The 22,404-nt window shown below is 40.9% G+C and overlaps 1 protein-coding gene across 12 annotated transcripts in view; it reads right to left on the reverse strand.

The window, feature by feature from the left end:
- The window catches only part of kmt2ca (lysine (K)-specific methyltransferase 2Ca), a 147,873-nt gene that overhangs the window by 118,372 nt on the left and 7,097 nt on the right, over positions 1-22,404 (reverse strand). For 11 of the 12 annotated variants that reach the window (XM_029116184.2, XM_029116186.2, XM_029116188.2 and 8 more), the window contains exon 2: positions 14,707-14,886. In XM_029116184.2, coding sequence (XP_028972017.2) covers positions 14,707-14,885 — 179 coding nt within the window. In that variant the 5' untranslated portion in view covers position 14,886. Of the gene's footprint in view, positions 1-14,706; positions 14,887-22,404 lie in introns of those variants that run through there. The other variant, XM_029116189.2, reaches the window with a different exon arrangement.

Genomic DNA, 22,404 nt, shown 5'->3' on the forward strand with positions numbered 1-22,404 from the left:
CAGAAGATGGACTCGTCACACTCGCATTATGCTCCAAAAATTTGGTACCAGATTTTTTCTGCATTGTAATAAAACCAATTAAAAAGAAACATTTGATACCTGGGTCCCCTCAGTGTTACAGAATGCCAGACAATAGACCCACAGGTCAAAGGGGGATAAATAAAACATACTTTTCAAAGTTGTGTACTTAGTCTCTTTATTTCCCCCTCTCTGTTTTCTCCTGGACACGCATCCATTTCATAATTAAAGTATTTAAAAAATATATATATTCAGCAGGAACACTGACCACAGGGAACAGGGGCACTAGTAACCAATCTTTACAGCACAATCTTTAATTAATTTTTTTACACTAATGCAGAAGCTGAACGGAGTGTTTCGGTTTTAGGTTTGAGTTGACAAGACAAATTGCCCAACTTACACATGAAGTACCCTTACAAGGTGACTCGGCACCAGTTCTGGACCAGTTCCGACTGACATGCAAGTACGGTATCCCCTAGAAGCAGCACAGTACAAATTCCTGTCCACGCCCAGATTTTGCACAGCCTCTCCATTTACCTCGTGCTCCGTGTGAAGCCGGGCCACAGTGAGTGAAATACGTGATGTAATTTGTAAAAAGACTGCCAGATCAAAGTTTTGGCCTATCAGGAAAATAATCAACCTGCTCAGAGTTAAAGCGACTCAGCCCCACTTGAATAAAGTAATACATTTAATATAATTTAAGCATGCCCATGTTCTCTTTACGACAATGGCATCATTCACTGCTGTTAAGTCTGTGGCATAATCGGTCTGACGACAACTACAGGTTATGGCTCGCACGGTACAACTAGAGGGCCACCTTGAAAAGTTGTTTGAAACACACAAGGCAGAGGATGAAAACGGACAGCTTCGATGGGTTGGTCTTTTGTCCGTTTTTAAAAGCAGGCCTGCAGCTGTTGATGTGCGGAGTGGGGATGAGTTGCAATCTTAGCCACCACGCCACAAGCATCAGCCATGGACATCATAAAAAAATTGCAGTGGCCTACATGTTTCAACAACACACTAGGCATTTTTACAAACATCAGGTTTTAATTTTCTCATTTTAATTTAAATTTCACAGTACATTCAATACATATAAGAACATGGTGTCACAGTTAGGAATCATGTCTCAGTTCATCTTTAACAAAATCACATTGGGACAACTGCAGAAGAAAATCAATCTTAAGGCTCATTTGAAAAGAAATGCGAGGAAGTCAAAACATAAACAAAGAGGCTCTCAAAGTTCTCGTAGGGATTTGTCAAGTAATCCATGCATGAAGCCAAACAATGCCTAAACCCATGAGACCTTTAGACAAATGAGTTGAAAACAGAAGTATAGTGATGCTCTATGTTAGACTGGCATTGCATAATGCATGAGTCATGTCTGTATGACTTCCCTCTTCCCAGAATTCTTGGGTTTCTCTTTTTTTTTTGTACAAAGCAGGGACACCTAAATGGATTTTATGTGTACCCCCCTAACTCCTGTGCAGCCCAGAGGTAAACAAATGACGAGATGCGGGCAAATGAGTAACCCACAGGCATACGAACACCCTTACCCAATGCCAGAGCGACAAGAGAGGGTGAGAACGGTCAGAAAAAAGAAGCCCAGGCCACAGAGACCTGTACAGCATCCGTCCATATCTCACTGTCGTGCATGTTGTTCCAGGTCTGTCATATGGCCCAAGAGGAACTCTCGGGAAACTCTGCTGTTTAGTTTGGCAGGAGTAGCCTAGTCTTTTCGCCATCATAAGCCATCTACTGTGATTGTTTTCAAGTTCATGCACTACCACATCATGTTAAAAACACAACTAACACTCTGGAAAACCTCAGTATCCACCGACTTCATCTCTTCAAACTCAAACTCACGAGACAATTCTACTACAGTGATAAACAGAGCGAGTGAGTGGGGGAAAGAGAGAGAGGGAGATGGGAGGCAAGAAAAAATATGTAGTTGCAAGTAGTTCCAGCTCCTAAGGCAGTAGTAAAATCCAGGCATGGACTCACTGGCTGGGCTGCAGGGCACACCCCCCTTCTCTGTAGCTATGCTGTTTCCCCAGCCCTATCCAGTTTCACATATCCAGTGTAAATTTCAAGCATTTGCCAGCAATTGTTTAAACTAGATTAAAAAAATTGCAATGTTAGAAACCTCGAAAAGTTTGACACACCTCGCAACATTACCTCTCCAATACAACAGAAGGACTCAAGGGTCAATTGAATTGAACTTCAACCTATTCCGAACGAGCAATAGAAACATTCCAAACAAGCAGCCTGGGGGTTTTCATAGATACTCCTCTAGAGAAGACAATCGTGTGGTGATTACCATGCTCAGGTTGGCTTTGGGAGTAACATCTGGCAACCACAAAAACCTACAATGTTGCAGTACAGCGACCAGTGTGACCAGTGTGACCAGTCATTCTCATTCTTCCTTCCTTAACCCTCTCTCCTCCATGACCTGCTAAGTGTTACGTTTATTTGTAGGCTGGTAGAAAACGAATCTGCCAAACCCCGTTTGAATAAACGTTCATATGCCACTCAGTGTTAGGAATACAATTTATATTACATCTAAAGTCTGTATCAATCCCTGCTGACTTTATTTATAACACACCTTCCACACCTAATACTTTAGCTTTTTAAAAATTTATTTGATACCATCTATGTGAACGTAAGTTAAGCTGGGAGTGGGACAATCTCATTTGATTCACACACGTTCACTTTCCCCAACCATCTTCAACCTCACTTATATAGAGGACACAGAAGACACAGGACAGAGGAGTTGAATGGTTGGTTTACATTGTTCAATAATCGATTTAAGTTTCAGTAAAAATCAGATTCAGAGTCATGGAAATATTTAAAATTTGTTCATCAATCAACCAAATGAATTATGCCACCATTTTAATGACTTCATGAGCCTACACCACAAAACACGATTTCATTTCAAATCCGACCTTCAAAACAAACACATCACAACGAAAACACCCTCCTGTGTTTCCCTTCTGTTCCAACCCAAACTGGCTGGCCATCTAACATCCTTGATGATTCCCTGCCAAAATCCCTTTACTCAATTGCCAAGGGACAAACGTCTAGGCTACATGCAGCGGTCTTTAGGTTACATAAGCTTTATCAAGGAGACACCCGGAGCTATGGTCCTGTGTAAATACATTTAAAAAAAGCCAAGCCTGGCTTGCTGCTTTCACCAGACTCCAGGGACACACGCACGGTTGATAGGGAGGAGTTGGACATCAGACAAAAACGAGGACTTGGGAAGAGACACCTTGGTGGCAAAGTCAGGCTTGTTCACTTGAAATAAAAAGAAATACTTTGGCAAGTTAGAAATAGCAAAAGGCTGAAAGCAACAATTTACTTAGTGATGGAGAGCCATAAACCTTCAAAATACAAGGACACATGACTTATTCCCTATGTGGGACAAGTAACCATCACTTCTGTTTAACCATGCCCTTTTCCCCCCAGATTTTTACCACAGACACACGACCCTGTTGAAGAGTAACAAGTATTAGGCTACCTGGAAACAGTGACATGCTCTCACCAGGGACAGACAGATCACATAGCAGCAACACCATACAACAGCCTGTATACTTTACACTGGAGTATATATCTACACAAAGAAAACTAAGGCCAAGTCATGCCATAACGGAGACATACTCGCTGAATTCTCTTTAAGGAAAATCCACTAAATGTGGCATTATTTCATCAGGATATACAGACAATCTAAAGCGATGTCATTCGACGGTTACAAATCTTGCAAAACAATGAATCTGGACTGTTTTTTTCTAGGACAACGTTTTAATTGCAATATTGAATGTGTGTCATTGGGCCTTAGGAGAATCGAGAAGTGCATCAACATCATGTATAAGACGTGTTCTCCCATTCCTGGGCAGCTGGGAATTTTTTTAAATGAAACGTATATATTAACAGTTAGTAATGCATTACCCCACCAGCATATTTAGTTGCATGAGAAAATATTGAGCTCCCTTCATTTTTATAACACAAAATGCGGACACTTAATTTATAACTGATAAAAAATTTACATTTTAAATGGCATCAATCTACACACAATATCACAATGACAAAGCGTAAACCCATTTTTATAGATTTGTGCCATTTCATTGAAAACCTGAAATCTCATGTAGTTAAGTATACACATTCTTTGCCCGCCCATTTAACTCAAACGCAACCTGTGTCTCCAGAACTGGATTGTCCATCTGTGGCAAATTCCATCTGTGGAAAATTCAATTCATTGGACGTGAAAATACAGAAACCTGTCCACACGGGGTCCAACACCAGTGCACATTAGAGCACAAACCAAACCATGACATCCAATGAACTTCCTGTAGACCCCTAACACAGCATTGTGTTGAGGGAAAGATAACAACAAAAACAAAAAAATTGACAGGAGCGCAGTGGGCTCCATCATTGTGATTTGGTTGGGAACCACAAAGTCTCTTCCTAGAGCAGGCAAACTAAGTAAACGGGCATAACAAACCCCGCCTCTCTGGGACCTTGTTGCACTACTCCCTTGTACTAACCTGACACTGCCTTGTTATGCCTGACAATGGACGTTTTCAGCTGTTAAAGGTACGTGTCTACCTCAGGAAACACACCGCTGCTACCCCTGCATTCAATTTGCCTCTTTGCACATTTAGTATTGCCATTGTGCCTGCATTTTTTACAGTTGTTACACACGCATGTCTATCTGGGGACCTGATTGCTGCCATCTCTGCATCTCGAGTGCAAATGCTACCTTAAAACATCACTCCTTCATTTGCACATCTTGAATGCCATTTTGAATTGCCATTTGTACCCGAACAACTATTATCCCAAATGTAACATACAAGTATTAGGTATAGTGTAAAATGTCTGCCCTCCTCTATTTGCCTTATTGCACATCTACACATTGCCCCCCATCCAAACAAAGAGGTTGACAGGATCTACAAGAATGGGAGAAATGTCTCAAATCCAGGTCTGCAATATTGGTTGAGGAATACCCAAGAATCAAAGCTGAGATCGCTGTCAAAGGGGCTACTAGAAAGTACAAAATGAAGGGTCTGAATACTAATGTACATTTCATTTTTAATATATTCAATAAATTGGCAAACATTTGTACAAATGTTTTGTCATTATAGGGTTAGTGCACTGATAGATTACTCTTTATTAAGCAATTAAAAATGGAGCCTACATTTCCACTGCACATTTAGAATTGCCACGTAATGCATTTGCATTAACTGCACAACTATACATTCCACTTGCACATAAATAAACTTGTACATTTTTCTGCACTCCTCTATTTGCACTTCTGGTTAGATGCAAACTGCATTTCGTTGTACTATACTTGTACTGTTCAATGGCAATAAAGTTGAATCTAATCTATAACGCAACAAAATGTAGAGAAAGTGAAGAGGTCCGAAAACTTACCAATGCCACCGTGCATAGTAAACTCAAACAGAACTGGGTCAGGAACAGTTCCAGCTTTATGCACAGCAACAACCATTCATAATTCTAGGCTTTGCGTTTGTAGCCAGTAAACTAAGGGTTAGATAAAATTTGTATTCTCACTTACACAAGTCAAATCTTTTCTCAGTTCGATGGAGTCAAGACAGCTACAATGCAATCAGAAAAAATCTAATAAAGCAACATGTTAGAAAGCATCATGCCAGCAGACTTGGTTCTCTTTCCTCTCCAAACTCTCACAATACACGACCCTCCCCACTGCAGCTAGGCTTCCCTTGCATTGCAGACAGTCTCAATGCAGGCGCTAAAACACTGGGACTCTTTTTTACCTTGACGTTACAGCATTGTTCTATGATTGGGAGTTGGTAGTGTTTGTTTTGTTAAAAACTTCACTATAATTTTTATTTATGAAGAAATTATTTGGGCAGTCGATTTGGAACAATCTCACTGTGGTTTAAGAGTGGTCACCCCTCTACCACTATGTACTTCATCGTACCGCACTATAGACCCAAAGTACTCCACTGCACTGAGCTATACTAAACTAACAAAGTAAATCAAATCTAGGCAAAGGCCTAGGAAAAACAAAGCTTCCATTATTAGGGAAATATTCAGGAAGATTAAGTCAAATCAAGTCAAGTTATTTATAAAGCACATTTAAAAACAACCAATGCTGAACAAAGTGCTATACAAAGTCATGCAGCCTATCAAAACATACAACAATAAATAGAAACAAAAACAAACAAGAACGTTAAGCAAGAATGTCCCTAAACTGACTTGAATGCCAAAGAATAAAAATAAGTCTTAAGAAAAGACTTAAACATCTCGGTGGTGGGGGATGACCTGATAAATATGGGCAGTATATTCCACAGGCTAGGGGCCTCAGCCAAAAAAGCACGCTCACCTTTAGTTTTCATCAGATTGTGGGATGGCTAAAAGGAACTGATCTGACGATCTAAGAGGCTTGGAAGAGGGATACAGCGTAAGGAGATCTGAAATATACAATGGAGCCTATCCATGTAATGTCTTAAAAACAAGTAATAGCACCTTAAAATACATTCTAAATTTGACTAGTAACCAGTGGAGAGAGGCCATTATTGGGGAGATATGGTCACTCTTCCTGGTACCGGTCAGCGGTCACCTAACAGCGGCATTTTGGACAAGCTGCAAGCATAATAATGACGAAATTCCAGAGAACAAAGAATTGCAGTTCTTTGAGACAATATAAGTGCATGTATAACAATCTCCAAGTCCTTAATTAAGAGAGAGGAAGGAGTTTAGTTTTGCAATAGTCCTCAGATGAAAAAAAGCTACCTTTGCCAACAGAATTACCTTTGTCAAATTTTAAAAGCTGAATCAAAGATAACACCTACATTTCTTGCAAAAGGGTGCACATTTGTGGACAAGGGCCCCACATTTTTAGATAGTTCCTCAATTGATTTGGGATTGCCAAAAAGTATAACTTCCACCTTACTTTCATTAAGCTCAAGAAAGTTTTTAGCCATCCAGACAAAAGGGGACTTTGAGGAGTTGGTATGACCTGGTTTTAGCAGTAAGTACAGCTGTGTATCATCAGCATAACAGTGATATGGTATATGTTTACAGAGAATGGAGCACAAAGGGAGTACAAAGAGAATAAAATTGACCCCAGGATCGAACCTTGAGGTACTCCGCATGTGATTGCTGCTGAAGAGGAGGACATATTTCCATTATTAACAGAAAAGGTTCTCTCTTTCAAATAAGCATTGAACCACTGTAGGGCAACACCCTGATACCAACCTCTTCCTGGAGGCGATCCAGGAGGATGACATGATCAACAGTATGGAACGTAGGGATATGCTTTGGACCATATAAGTGTTATTTGAATAGTATCCGGTTAACGGAAATATGTATTTAAAAACGACCGATACTACATGAGCGCTACTACATAATGCGCAAAGGACATGGTGTTCTCATGTAACTTCCCAGGGAGCAATTGCTGGCGGGGCGCCAGCGGCTATAATGTCGTACAGCCAGTCGGCCACCAGCTTTTGCCGCTTTTCACCTGATCTCAATTTGCATAAGCTAATTTGCATCTTAGGCGGCTTTCCACCAGCGTTACGCTGGCGAAAAGAGGGTGTGCGCTTTAGTCTGCTGTATCTGCTTGTGTTGCCATTTTCTTCCAGCAGAGATGCTATTGTACCCCTTATATTCTTGTACTGATTTTATTTATTTTAATATTGTTAAATCTTAGTGTACAGAATTTTGGTCAACATCGGTAGTTAATAAATAAAATAGACTTTGACTATTGCACTATTGTTTGTGTAAAGGACCTTTGTGTAGACATGTACAGTAAACATCTCGCCATTGCTTACCATAATATTTTCCCGAACTAATAGCCATTTTCCACAGCATGGTACCGGCTCAACTACTCGTCTATAGCCTCGACTTTAATGCTTCATGGGGGACAGTTCTTTACTGCTGTGTTTAAACACCACCGTGTCCGTAGATGGCGCTATAGCAAATTGCACGTGTAAGTCAAGACAATCGCTGTTTGGATCCCACGCTGTAGTACCCGTGAAAACTAGAAGGAACATTCATTTTAGTGACATGGTTCTCTCGTCAACTCTTGTTCAAAGTGTGTAAGGTATAAGCTATATGCACTGAATTGGACAATACAACATGTGGATTATCACATTGTTTTACTACAATTTGATGAACTCCAGAAACAAACGAAGATAAAGGATTTTTTTGGACATCAGACCGAAAATTGTTGGACGCCGAGACACCTACATAGCTATGGGGAGTTCTGTTCTGCGGTATTATAAATAACTAGCATTAAGTGTTGTTACGTTACTGAGTAAGAACGTAATATATTGTTTGCAATATTCTGTTAACATTCAAAGTCTTTAGTCAAGTCACTGGTAGCTGAACGCAAGTTCTAAATCATTGGCGGGAAAACAAGTTATAGAAACTGAGCTTGAAAAAAAACAGTGTTGGCCTGAGATTAAATACCTACAGTAACCCTTGTTTCTTCATGTGCCCACAAGTTTGGTTGCTTACTATTTTTTGTTTCTTCGTTTATCCTCAAGTTCGGATGTTTTTTGCTTCTTCGCATATCAACAGTTGAACAGGTATGGTAACATCGTTAACTAACTTGTCTAAATCGTGTTTCTTAGGGTATCAACAAGTTAGAATTGTATAATGTGCTTACTCCTTGTAACTTCAACTGATACGTTACGTTGGCTAAATCATGTTTCTTTGTGTTACGTTATCCACATCATGTGGATAACGTTACTCTTGGCAGTAAATTTAGATCAGCTAAATCTGCACTTGTTGCAATTCCGTTACTGAGGTGTCTTTGTGTATCCACATTGTTCTTAGCTAGCCTGTGTGTGTCTTATGCTGCCGGTTTTTAAATTTTATTTTCTAAACATTGCTTTCAGGTGATGACGTTTTCTGCAGTTTTGTTCCCGGAGGAGGATGACTGTGTGGCAGTAGTTCCACGCCTGTGGCTCAAAGGAGGACTTTGCTACTGGCCACCAAACAGAATCACCAGCAGGAAGTCTTTCAGCCACGACAAATTTGCCAGAACTTGTTCACCACCTGAAGACACCTGGGAGGCTGTCCCTTATAAGCTCATCAAGCATGCAGGTGAATTTGAAAACATAATAACAATCTGAAACTTGGAATGAAAATGTTTTGCAGGGTAAATGCTTACAAAACCTTAACTTCTCCTAGACACGTGAGAGACCGGACGTGTGTATCGCCAGAGGAGTGAAAAACGTTCCAGCGTGGGCCCCTACCACCCCAAGGACGCACATCTACACCACAACACCCTGTGGATTGCAGCCCTGGAGGTATGTGAATTACATGTTGATCTCGTAATTGCTGCAATGTTTACTTGGTTTCACCATATTTACCTGTTCACCAACTTTTATGTTTATTTTTAGGATGGAGCAAGCACAGTACTCCAAAGCACCAGAGAGGTACTCCACGCCACCATGTAGAGGATGGTTACATAGGTAAGTGTGGGTTCCTTCACTTAACCCAGGTGCTTAACTTGTTATTAAAGCATGTTGCTTCCAATTTTATTTGTCAATCTCTATTTATTTTTAAGGGCAAGAAGGCAGAGGTAGGGGGAAGTTTTAGCTCATTAAGGAAAGAACATTTTGGCGGACACTACGATTGGAGTTCTGATTGTAAAATAACCCGATATTTAGGACTGAATAATTAACTGTCTGTCTTTACTTTCAGAACATTTGGAGAACATCAAGTGGCTGACTGAAGAGAATGTCAAGCCGAGGGCACAGCTGGCTCTACAATCAGGTAAAAACAACACTATAGTTGCGCTAGCATGTTGTCTTCATGAAAGATTTCATTTGTCTTCAATGTCATGCAATTCTCAAAATCATGTCAGACCATTTAAGTACAATATCTGATTACTGTATTACAGGAGCCATAAGGGGATGCCACTGATGAAGCTGTCCAGAACCAGGTACCAGAAAGGGGCAGCTGACCATGCAGGTGGGAGATGTCGCGGCGGTACAAGGGACCTGCCGTGAATATGAATGACATCTCCAGCACAACCAATATTGCTGCTAAGCTGCAGTACTGTATTTTTTATTTATGTACAGTGTTATATATATGATTGCATTATCCTCTTAATATATTTATAGCTCTGTGTGAATGTTCTTAATTCTGACTGTAGTAAAAGTGTTATGCCATCATTCATAAACTTATTGCACTGATGTATCTATGATATTCAATGACTATTGATTGCTGCTAGGTCATACTTACGTATACAGGTGCTGGTCATAAAATTTGAATATCATCAAAAAGATTATTTCAGTAATTCCATTCAAAAAGTGAAACTTGTATATTATATTCATTCATTCATTCATTCCACACAAACTGACATATTTCAAATGTTTATTTCTTTTAATTGTGATGATTATAACTGACAACTAATGAAAATCCCAATTTCAGTATCTCAGAAATATTACTTAAGACTAATAAAAAAAAATATATTTTTAGAAATGTTGGCCAACTGAAAAGTACGAACATGAAAAGTATGAGCATGTACAGCACTCAATACTTAGTTGGGGCTTCTTTTGCCTGAATTACTGCAGCAATGCGGCGTGGCATGAAGTCGATCAGTCTGTGGCACTGCTCAAGTGTTATGAGAGCCCAGGTTGCTCTGATAGTGGCCTTCAGCTCTTCTGCATTGTTGGGTCTGGCGTATCGCATCTTCCTCTTCACAATACCCCATAGATTTTCTATAGGGTTAAGGTCAGGCGAGTTTGCTGGCCAATTAAGAACAGGGATACCATGGTCCTTAAACCAGGTACTGGTAGCTTTGGCAATGTGTGCAGGTGCCAAGTCCTGTTGGAAAATGAAATCCGCATCTGCATAAAGTTGGTCAGCAGCAGGAAGCATATAGTGCTCTAATACTTCCTGGTATACGGCTGCGTTGACCTTGGACCTCAGAAAACACAGTGGACCAACACCAGCAGATGACATGGCACCCCAAACCATCACTGACTGTGGAAACATTACACTGGACTTCAAGCAACGTGGATTCTGTGCCTCTCCTCTCTTCCTCCAGACTCTGGGACCTTGATTTCCAAAGGAAATGCTAAATTTACTTTCATCAGAGAACATAACTCAGCAGCAGTCAAGTCCTTTTTGTCTTTTGCCCAGGCGAGACGCTTCTGACGCTGTGTCTTGTTCAAGAGTGGCTTGACACAAGGAATGCGACAGCTGAAACCCATGTCTTGCATACGTCTGTGCGTGTTGGTTCTTGAAGCACTGACTCCAGCTGCAGTCCACTTTTTGTGAATCTCCCCCACATTTTATAATGGGTTTTGTTTCACAATCCACTCCAGGGTGCGGTTATCCCTATTGCTTGTACACTTTTTTCTACCACATCTTTTCTTTCCCTTCGCCTCTCTATTAATGTGCTTGGACACAGAGCTCTGTGAACAGCCAGCCTCTTTAGCTATGACCTTTTGTGTCTTGCCCTCCTTGTGCAAGGTGTCAATGGTCATCTTTTGGACAGCTGTTAAGTCAGCTGTTAAGTCAGCAGTCTTCCCCATGATTGTGTTGCCTACAGAACTAGACTGAGAGACCATTTAAAGGCCTTTGCAGGTGTTTTGGGTTAATTAGCTGATTAGAGTGTGGCACCAGGTGTCTTCAATATTGAACCTATTCACAATATTCTAATTTTCTGAAATACTAAATTTGGGGTTTTCATTAGTTGTCAGTTATAATCATCAAAATTAAAAGAAATAAACACTTGAAATATATCAGTCTGTGTGGAATGAATGTATACATTATACAAGTTTTCCTTTTTGAACTTTTTGATGATATTCAAATTTTATGACCAGCGCCTGTATTACTGCCATTCTAGCCCTTGTTTATTTTGTATTGTATTATGTTTATTTTGTACTTTCACATTCAAATACTGTCATTTTACTATCTGCTGCTAGTTTTCATGCACTATTTTATTTTGTAACATTTTTATTTCAATTCATTTGCACGTTTATTTTGTTTGCTTGCTGTATAATGCATGTTTTTTTGTATGCATCTTGCACTATTAAATTTTTTTAATTTTTAATTTTATTCAGTTTGTCATTCGTGATATGACCAAAATTATTATAAAGTATTATTATAAATAAAACCTAATATTGGGGCGTGAGGCATCCCGCTGCATAAAAGCGGCTAGCCGGCGATCAGGGTATTTTTAGAAGGCATTGTTATGAAAGTTGCCCACTGGCCGACTGCGATGCGCGCTGTAAAAAAAAAATGTCTGCCGTCGACAGCCTGCTGGCCGGACGCTTTGCAGAAACGCAGCAGCAAAAAGCTAGCGGGCCGCCAGTGGGCCACGGGCACGTTGCTTGCTAGGATCGGCTCAATAACCATTCGAGTGACAAAAAAAAGCGAGTATGCGTGTTTGGAGGAAGCCGTGTGGTTGACACGCAAAACAACAGAACCAGAAGACAATATTAAGCAACACACAACATTGATATTATTGGACAGAAGAGTCTAGAGAAGCTATAGTTAGCTAAGCTACCAGCTATATGCCATTTGCTTAACTCACCGTTTTCTGCACTCTCAATTGCCTTTCGATTCCACAGCTGAACTTTACGTAGCGTTTTGTGGCCAAACATGTGTTCCAGAGGTAACATTAATTCAGTGAATATATTCCACCTTCCCTTGAATTAGTTGACTTTCATCCACTTGCTAACAGTAGGCTAAGAACTATATATTGCGTCATTCTGACAGAAAGGCCCGACCACACTACTTCCGCGGAGATTGAAGAACGTGTGTGAAGGAGCACGTTATAAAAACTTCTTAAAACTGTATCGTTTTTTTTAAATGTCATGGTATATCGTCATATGTAAACTTTTTTGACTGGAATTTTAAAATTATTTCGAAAAATAACATACAAGTCTATTGTTTTCAACCAAAGGAAATACATATGTAAGTAAATATAAATAAATGGGGGTTCATTTAATACACACAGAAGTTTTCGAATACTAAATAAATGTTGAGTATTAAAATATTAGACTATCCGTGCCCATCCCTAATCGAAAGCAACACTAAGGTCAAGCAATGGTATAATAGCCCAATTTCCAGAATCTCTGAACTGCAACAAATCATTCAGTACCTTAAGAAATGCTGTTTCTGTGCTATGGCATACCGCAACCTTACTGAAAGTTGTCCAAAACAATATTTTCACTTAAAAAAGAAGAGAACTGAGAAAGAACATCCTTTTCAAGTATTTTGGAAATAAACTATCATTTAGAAAGGGCCCTAAAATGCTTACAATCTGTAGGGTCTAACTTTTTATTTTTTATAATAGGCTGAAACACAGCATGTTTGAAACTGGATGGAACAGTGCCAGTTATAAAAGAGCTATGTATTACAGACAAAAGGCTTGGACCAACAGTATCTTACACCTCTTTCAAAAGCTGTGTCTATAAGGGAAAAGCTAGGCTTCATATGTGAGACTTTATCCATCAATGTTGAAAGGGCCACAGGCTCAAACTAATTGAGAGAAGTAGGGCAAAAGACTAAATCAGAAGGGTATCAGTAGGTGAGATAAGAGATCTAAAACAAAAGAAGCCTTGATGCATCGGTCTAGAAGATGACCCAAGTATAAGAAGAGGATAGGAGAGCTTAAAGAATCACAGTTGAAAAATTGCAAAAGTTGGTTGAATCTTGGGGTCGCAAAGTCTCCAAAACTACAATTAAACGTCATCTCTACATTAACAAGCCATCTGGACATCTTGCCAGGAGAGCCTTTACTCTCATCAAGACAAAAAATGTATAAATCACTGAACCCGGTTCCAAGCAAAGTTGTAATGATGTTTAGCAAACTCCAAAAGTGTAAAAATCAAGCTGATTAATAATGACATCTTTTCATAGCCTCTTTTTCTCATCCTTACCAAACAATTCTGGAGGGAAGTGAACCTTCGAAGTACATAAGTGTTAGAGGATAAAAGTGGGGATCTATGAAAAGTAACAACGAGGAAGAAAACAGACTGCTACATTGTCAGTTTCTAGACAGTGCCTTCATGTGTGCCTCCCGAGGAGCTCAGCTTGCTCACTGCTAATGCACCCCGAACACTTGAGTGGCTCGTCGAGGTGGAATCTTCACTGAGCACCGCTCCACTCCGCGCCGCGCTCCGTGATGCACCGCTTGCCTCTCCAAACACTCAAATCCCCTCATGCATTTTGTGGGTTATCTTGGGTTGTACATATAGCCACATCCTGTTCCTAGCACTCATAATTCATCGGGGAGGCCTCACAGTATGAGCTGAAAACGTCGGCAGATTTAATAATTGATTGTCCTTATTAAATTGATTTAGCGGACCGATGAGATTGCGGGAGACGAGGAGGGGTGATTATTGCCAAAAAAAAAAAAAAAAGATCCTCCGATTTGAAAGAAATGACACGATAATTCAAGGGAAATAAATGCACAACTTATGTGACGCACTTGAACCTGTCACAGAAACATCAGTTGATAGATTTGGGGTTCCTCGTAAACGACAATTATTCCATTAATTGAACCATGATAACTCAGTCAGTACAACCAAAGCGACAGATTTGCCGACCCCCAACCCTCCCCCAACCCGTTCGGTGAAACACATGACGACCAAACCACGGAGGCCAACACCATCAGCAACCAAAAGCCCCAAGCGTCACAACTAGGCGCCACGGTGGCCGTAAAAAGGGACCTACTTTTTTTTGGGCGCGGGCGCTCGGGTGGACACGCTGGAGCCGGCATCCTTACGAGGACGACCACGGGGTCGCCGGTCTGCGGGGGAGGTGCTGTCGGAGGGGGAGTCCCCGGCCGTGCTGCTGAAGGGAGGAGAGGGTGCGCGGTCAGAGGGATCCAGACTCTTGTCCTCTGATGACATTCTGTGGACCAAGATGGGAGAGAGAGAGAAAGGGAGAGCGGTTGATTAATTGCACCGCGGACACTGGACCGCATATATAAAGAAGACCACATACGACCTGTCTTGCTAGGGAAGGTGCGTGTAGGTAAAAAAAAAAACGAGCTTTTTACCACACATAAACCTGTATTGCAATAGCATGTGAGTGTGAGCACACAGAGCCATAACGGACGTCTACTGGTATCCCGAAAACAACAGCTTATCCATTTATGGACTGCCCAGGAGTAGACATTTCATGACATGAGGATCTTTAGTACCCTGGCCTTTCCTGTGAGTCGCCACTGGCACAACGGTTTGAATTAACAAAGCGAATGAGTTAGCAGTCGAAAAAAAGCATACACAGAGGTGGAGCCGGGATTTCCTATATCACAGCCCTCAACCTGGAGGTAACCATCACATAGTCCAGAATTCACTACAGAACACAGAAGCCCCTAGTTAGGGCTAAGACTGTTGTGGAATTCTGGATGACAGTTACTGTTTGCATCTAACAGTATTCATCGATCTACACAACTAGCTTACAAAACATGTTTTTTCTTCATAACCCACATTTTTTTAATTAATTAAGTCAAATCTTCTTCAATACTGGTTCCCCGCAGATTTGCTTTTACCAATTCAACACTTGGAAACACTATAACACAGCCAGCAATGTAACTGAAACGTTTAAAGATGACATATCCTCTCAGAAAGTGGCGGTGGGTGTTTTTAAGCCACTGAGTTTCATCGTGACGTAGACTTCATGTTACAGCACAAACTGACTCAAGCGCATTCATATCCAGCCCAGCCGTCCTATCTTCAGTTGAATGTTATTTAACTCTTAGTTTATTGTATGTATTCTTTCAATGTATTTTTACCCCATTTTCTTCTATCCCAATTTGGAGAGGTCCAATTCTATGCCTCCTCTACTCCGCAGGTTCAGAAGGTAGAGACTTGTCCTTCAAAGCACACCATCCCTAGACATTCTGCTTCTTATCACACAACGCTCGCTCAACCAGGAAGAATTTCCTGGCACATACAATTGAGCTGGCTGGCACCAGACATCTACCACCAATACAGCACGATGAGACAGAACATGTCTTACATCACACCCATCCTTCCCCCGGTTAAGCCAGTTTGTATCAGCCTCAGCAGGACCAATAGGTGCTTTTGCTGTATTGTGACCGGGACATGAACCCTGGGCCATAACGCACAGACGTACTGCAAGACAGTGACTCGAACCACAACGCCACAGGAGGGCCCAGCTGTTTGTTTTGAAATGGTTCGGGACTGTTATTTTCGTGCCGGTCATCACCCGTAACTGTCAGCTACAGTTATGCAGGCACCTCTAAATCTAGCCACTACAGGCCATTGCGAAGATTGACCATGGCCATGGTTTAGCGGAAGGCACATGTGGATAGTCAAGTATCAACCAAGCAGAGCTAGGTGAGACAAACTCTGCCCCAAACGGCTGTAAAGGAGCAAAACCTTCACACACAAAAAAAAAACACAATAGAAAAAGGAGAACGGGGGGGGAGGGAACACGGGTAATGTTGAGACCAGCTGTGAGAAGCCTCGCTTTGGGGGACTTCTCGGAGCTCGGCATGGCGCCGCGTCTCTCTACGGAGCACTGCTTAAATTAATTTAGCGATTTTGTTCAGCACAGTCATGCTGGGGTGGAGAGAATGAAAATAGAGAGCAGAGAACAGGGAGAAGAAATAGCAGGGCACCCTGCAGTGTGTCTGCACCGGCCCCTTATTCGAATGTTGATTTAACCAGGGGGTTTACCAGGGCTCAAATGCACCGCTTGGGCCAGCCTCTCACACCAACGCTCAGCAAACCACAAAACACACAGAGACGGGCCTGTGCACTTCGCTTCAAGTGTGGGACTGTGTGAGCCAATCGCGGCAAACGTGGAAAGCTGGCCCGTGCATGTTCATGGCATCTCAGTGACAACCTCACATCACAGACCAATTCCCGCTCACAGGCGCACGAATGAAACTTAAAAACACTCGTTACCACATTTAAGCCCAGATAGATGGCTTATTTGTGACATGTGGCTGACGTGGTCCTGTTGTTTGCTATTGTACACAAAGCACAGGCTTCCCCCCCCTTCTCCCTCTCGCTCTCCCTCCCTCACGCTCTTGGGAATCTGTGTGGCTTGGGTCCACCACACCCCTCTCTGTTTATAACCTCCCAGCCAATCGAAGTGCAGTAATGTTGTTCTTGTTCAGTCGCTCCTCAGTGTGCACGTTGGCTTGGCCTACAGAAGACGACAGTGCCACAGGTATACACCAAAAGGTAATGATATCACGGAAACTTGAAATAAAATATTTTTTAAAACATACTGCTGTTTTGAAAAGTAGTAAGGAAATTAGTGTCATTTTTGCAAAGTTTCACGGTATTTGTGATTTTGCCTAGTGTGATATTTGTTGTAAAGCTCTAATTATAAAGACTGGCAAAACCTAAACAGTATACAACCAAATTAAAGTAAAAGCTGTTTGTGCATTTTGGGGGGGGGCGGACTCTTAAACAGCCAGGTCTCACTAATATCCATTCACCCAATATGTTGCAGTGTTATTGTATTTTTAAATAGGTTGTTTGTCAAGCTGAGGTGAACAGTAACATTAGTTGAAGCAAAAAAAAAAATTCTAGATTTGAAATGATTTTACTTCACACATTCTGGGGTATGTTCCAGACGGTAAAACAAAACGTTTGAAACGTTGCAGAAATAAATGGAACGGAAGGAAGTAACAATGTTACATCACAGACCATAACATTGGCCCAATAGGTCAACCCATCTATCGGAATGGTCAGTAACATTGCACAGTGAAAGCTGCACACAAATTAGTAGGAGGGGTCTGCAAGTGGCCAAGTGAATGCTGACAGTGCTCTCAGCTTAACAACCACCACCATTAATGCCACAACAGCAGGCAAAGTGTTTCAGCAATGATGGCTACACCAGACCTAGGATATTCAGAAAGACTGGCACATTTTCAAACTCAAAGATTTTGTGGGAGCCACTACATAGCCTATATTTGAGCAAAAGAACAAGTGGCACCCGAAGGATGACTAATCACTCCATCTGATCATGCCATCTTCACCATTATGGGCAGCAACCATAACTCGCCTTATGAATGTGTCATAAATTAGCCTCCCTGTTAGGCATTTTGCTTACAGGGAGCCCAGTAATAATTAGCACAGAATTATACTAAAATTCAGGAATAAATCTAATCTAATAATATTTGTCCCATGCATCAAAAACAAGTGTAGCCTGAAAGGCTTACTTCAAAGCCATTTCCAATAAATCTGAATAAAAAAATAAAAGTTACGATTAAAACAAGGTATCGAAAAATTGTGGTATGAATCCCTAAACATGGTACAGATCCTAAAAACAGTTAAAAAGGTGATACAGAGAAAAAAGAAAAACTGTGACCCTAAGCCGGGAGGAAATAAATCCTAACTGACCATCCTTTACAGTGGAAGGTGTGTGAAACTCATTTTCAAGGTATAAGAAGTTGGGTAATGACACCTTTTGTGTTTGGAATGATTTGCCTTAATACAAGCAGCCTAATGTTCAAAAGCTTTGGGGTGAAGCACTGCACAGGAGGAAAGTTCCATTACTAAGTTATTCTGAACAGTTCAGATCAGAAACCAAATGATGTCATTTGGTTTTATCATACCAGTTGTTGATCCACTTCATTTCAATTAGCAAAACAGATCTCTTCAACCTCATAATAGTAGCAACAATAGCACTCAGTAATTACATTCATTTGGAACTATTTTGTAAACCATGACTCTGTTCAGTATGAACATTCTAGCAGTGCAATTACCTTCGCTATCAACATATCCCCAGTGCTGTTGGTCCTGAGGATAGGGTCAGGATGAAGGTTACAAAGGCATAAAAACAACTGTCTAAATAAAAACCACATAAACATTTTTTTAAGAAGTGTTGCCTCTGGATGAAATCAAACTCGAAACAATTATACTGAGAGTCAGCTGCAGAAACACCTGTCTACCATCCACGACCGCTACGCCCAAGCAAACAGCCACCCTAAGTATGAATACGTTCATGATTCTCCCAGCGGCTGGGTCCCGACAGTAAACAGCACTTCTCATATGTTGACACTCAACATAATCGTGAGTAATTAAGGACCAACAGCACCGGGATATGTTGACACTGAACAAAATAGCACAGCCGAAATGTTCATAGTTAGGTTTTGCAAAATAGATGTCAAGCTTGGACATGTTCGCTTATCATATGTATATCTAAACTGTTTGTGGTTACAGTTTCAGGAACTTTGATGATTTTCTTAAATTCTGATTAAGCCTGGTACTGGACTAAACTGTTGATTCAATGGAGACCAGGCCTGGAAAACAAGTCTGAATTAATAGGAGCTCTATGTATTTACAAAAAAAACATTTTCTTTACCATTTTATTTAAATGGTGCAGATGTATGTTTTGTAACAGAATGTTCAGTTAGATATTTTCCCCTAGGAACATACTAAATATTTAGGCCTACCCTGAATTAAGATTCAAATCTTAGAGTGGAGTTTCTGCTATTCAACGCATCATGGCAGCAATTAAGTTTGTGTATCATACTTTTCACGTCAACTGGATATACCATCCCAACTGTAATGGCTTTGAAGATTGTGAGTGCACAACTGTCAAAAAAATATAATCTTTACTGACCAACATGATGCACATAGCATTCCATAATATTTCCCTGTCCATTACTGTGGTGTCTCACAATGTTCTAGTACAAAGCCACATCTCTATCAGTAGCGAATTAAGCCATCACATTGTTATCCTTGCTTCTTCAGCTTGTTTTAACAAGACACTTTTCACAACTCAATTCTTTATTAAGGATACTAAGATAACAACAGCCAAAGGGCTGATAGGACAGTAGGAACACTAGTTTCGGTTGCCAGCAGCTATGAGATAACCAATTGAGATGAAGCCTCAAAGCAGTATACACAACGATGTTGTCATTGTAGGACTCCCCCAAAGGGACTCAAAATACCTCAAACCCAATTTCAATGAAGTTAGAAATGCTTTTCAAATCTCTCTTAGGGGATAGTCCTTTGCTTCCCTTGGGGAAGTATTTGCACTCTATACACCACATCTATCTTTCATGAGCATGTAGCCTAACAACCAGCGGGAACAGAATGTGAGTTTGGTGAAGTTATGCAATGACTGCCCCTTCTCCTTAAAAATAATGTAAACAAAATAACACAATGTCTCCCTTGGCAAAGGTTCTGTAAAATCCAACTTTTATAAAAACCTTGAAATCCAAATTTCAACACCAAATTAAAGCTTCAAGCAGCATTTAGTGAGTTTCAGCATTAGGCTATTAGTAGCCAGATTGCAGTTTTTCCAATAGGACAAATCCAACTCATGTCCATAGCTGTAAAAATATTACATGTATGGATTTTCCTTTTCACGTGTATCCCAATATGGCCAAATGGAAACATCTTTCATATAAACTCACAACCCTGATCATGTGTACCAAATTTAATCACACTTAACATCAGTCATTTGATGCTATAGAAGTAGCGTTTCAAGCATTTTTCACAAATTCAGAATTGTCGAAAAAACATTACGCCAAACTTAATGGGTCCCAATTGCAAATATGTTCTTTGGGACGAGATGGACTTATACACCTCTTTTCAATACTTTTTTAAACGGGTTGAGAATGGTGAGCTTGCAAATGTGGGAAACCTCGATAGAGCTACCGTGTGGATGAGAAAACATTATTTGCAGTCATTATGGTTGTATCATCTTTGTTAACATATGCACCAAGTAGAATCATAATATCATTATCCTTATAGGAGATGTGTCGATATATGTACAAAACCACACCCCTGCACATGTTCATCGGTCAATGGCGGCCATGTTTTTCAACATACTGGCCTGGCTGATATAAGTTTTGAGGACCTTGGTCCCTAGCTGCCAAATATCAAAGTATGTGAAGACTGGACATTTGGTGGCAGAGGAGTTAATTTTCAAGTATTTTTCCAAAATCCTAAATGGCAGAAAATCCATCATGGCAGACTTTATGGGTCCCAGAGGCAAACATTTTCATCATGAGGAGCTACAACTACAGTGGGGAGAACAAGTATCTGATAATAATTTTTTGTAATTTTTATCATAGGTACACTTCAACTGTGAGAGACGGAATCTAAAACAGAAATCGAGAAAATCGCATTGTATGATTTTTAAATAATGAATTTGCATTTTATTGCATGACATAAGTATATGATCACCTACCAACCAGTAAGAATTCCGGCTCTCACAGACCTGTTCGTTTTTCTTTAAGAAGCCCTCCTGTTCTCCATTCATTACCTGTATTAACTGCACCTGTTCTCCACTCGTTACCTGTATTAACTGCACCTGTTCTCCACTCGTTACCTGTATTAACTGCACTTCACTCGCCGTGTTTGGAGGAAGGAGGAGGATGAGTACAACCCCAAGAACACCATCCCAACCGTGAAGCATGGAGGTGGAAACATCATTCTTTGGGGATGCTTTTCTGCAAAGGGGACAGGACGACTGCACTGTATTGAGGGGAGGATGGATGGGGCCATGTATCGCAAGATCTTGGCCAACAACCTCCTTCCCTCAGTAAGAGCATTGAAGATGGGTCATGGCTGGGTCTTCCAGCATGACAACGACCCGAAACACACAGCCAGGGCAACTAAGGAGTGGCTCCGTAAGAAGCATCTCAAGGTCCTGGAGTGGCCTAGCCAGTCTCCAGACCTGAACCCAATAGAAAATCCTTGAGGGAGCTGAAAGTCCGTATTATCCTTATTGTGGGAAAACCTGCAAAATCGGCAGTGTATCAAATACTTGTTCTCCCCACTGTATGCACCAATTTTTAAGACTCTAGGTTACAATGGGTGGGCGTGGTGAGCTTGCGAAAAGTGCAACTTTGGAGGCTTGTGAAAGCACCACCATGAGCCACAGCACCAGAAGTTGCGGCCCTTGGCCCTATACTACCATATACATTTGGGGATCTTTAAGCCATTTTATCTCACTGGAATATGCAAAAGACACCCTTTTTTGCCAGAAGTATAATAAATCATAATAATGAACCGGAACAAACACAATAGGGGCTTCACCAGCGAACTGCTGAAAGCCTAATAAGCACCTGCAATTACACAGGATGAACAATTGTTAAACAAGCAGTGAATTCCATTAGTGTTTGGACAGTGACGCAAGTTGTTGTTGTTTTGACTCTGTACTGAACCAAATTGGATTTTAAATAAAGGTAAACAAAAGCAAGGCAACATGTAGTCTCCAACTTTTGCGTTTTACTCATCTTACTAACCTAACCTCAGTTTTATGGGGGTATGTATTTTGATCATCCTGAGTTGTGCAGAGTTGCTCTGACCGCTACGCAGCAGCTTGGCGCGGCAATATTTTTTTCTCCATATGTACACATGCAAGCACGCGTCAGTGTTTATTAAGTTCTATACAGCACGGCATATTTTCACCCAAGTGTTGTCA

This window comes from Esox lucius, chromosome 21 (genome assembly GCF_011004845.1).
Source record: "Esox lucius isolate fEsoLuc1 chromosome 21, fEsoLuc1.pri, whole genome shotgun sequence".
Classification (NCBI taxonomy): domain Eukaryota; kingdom Metazoa; phylum Chordata; class Actinopteri; order Esociformes; family Esocidae; genus Esox; species Esox lucius.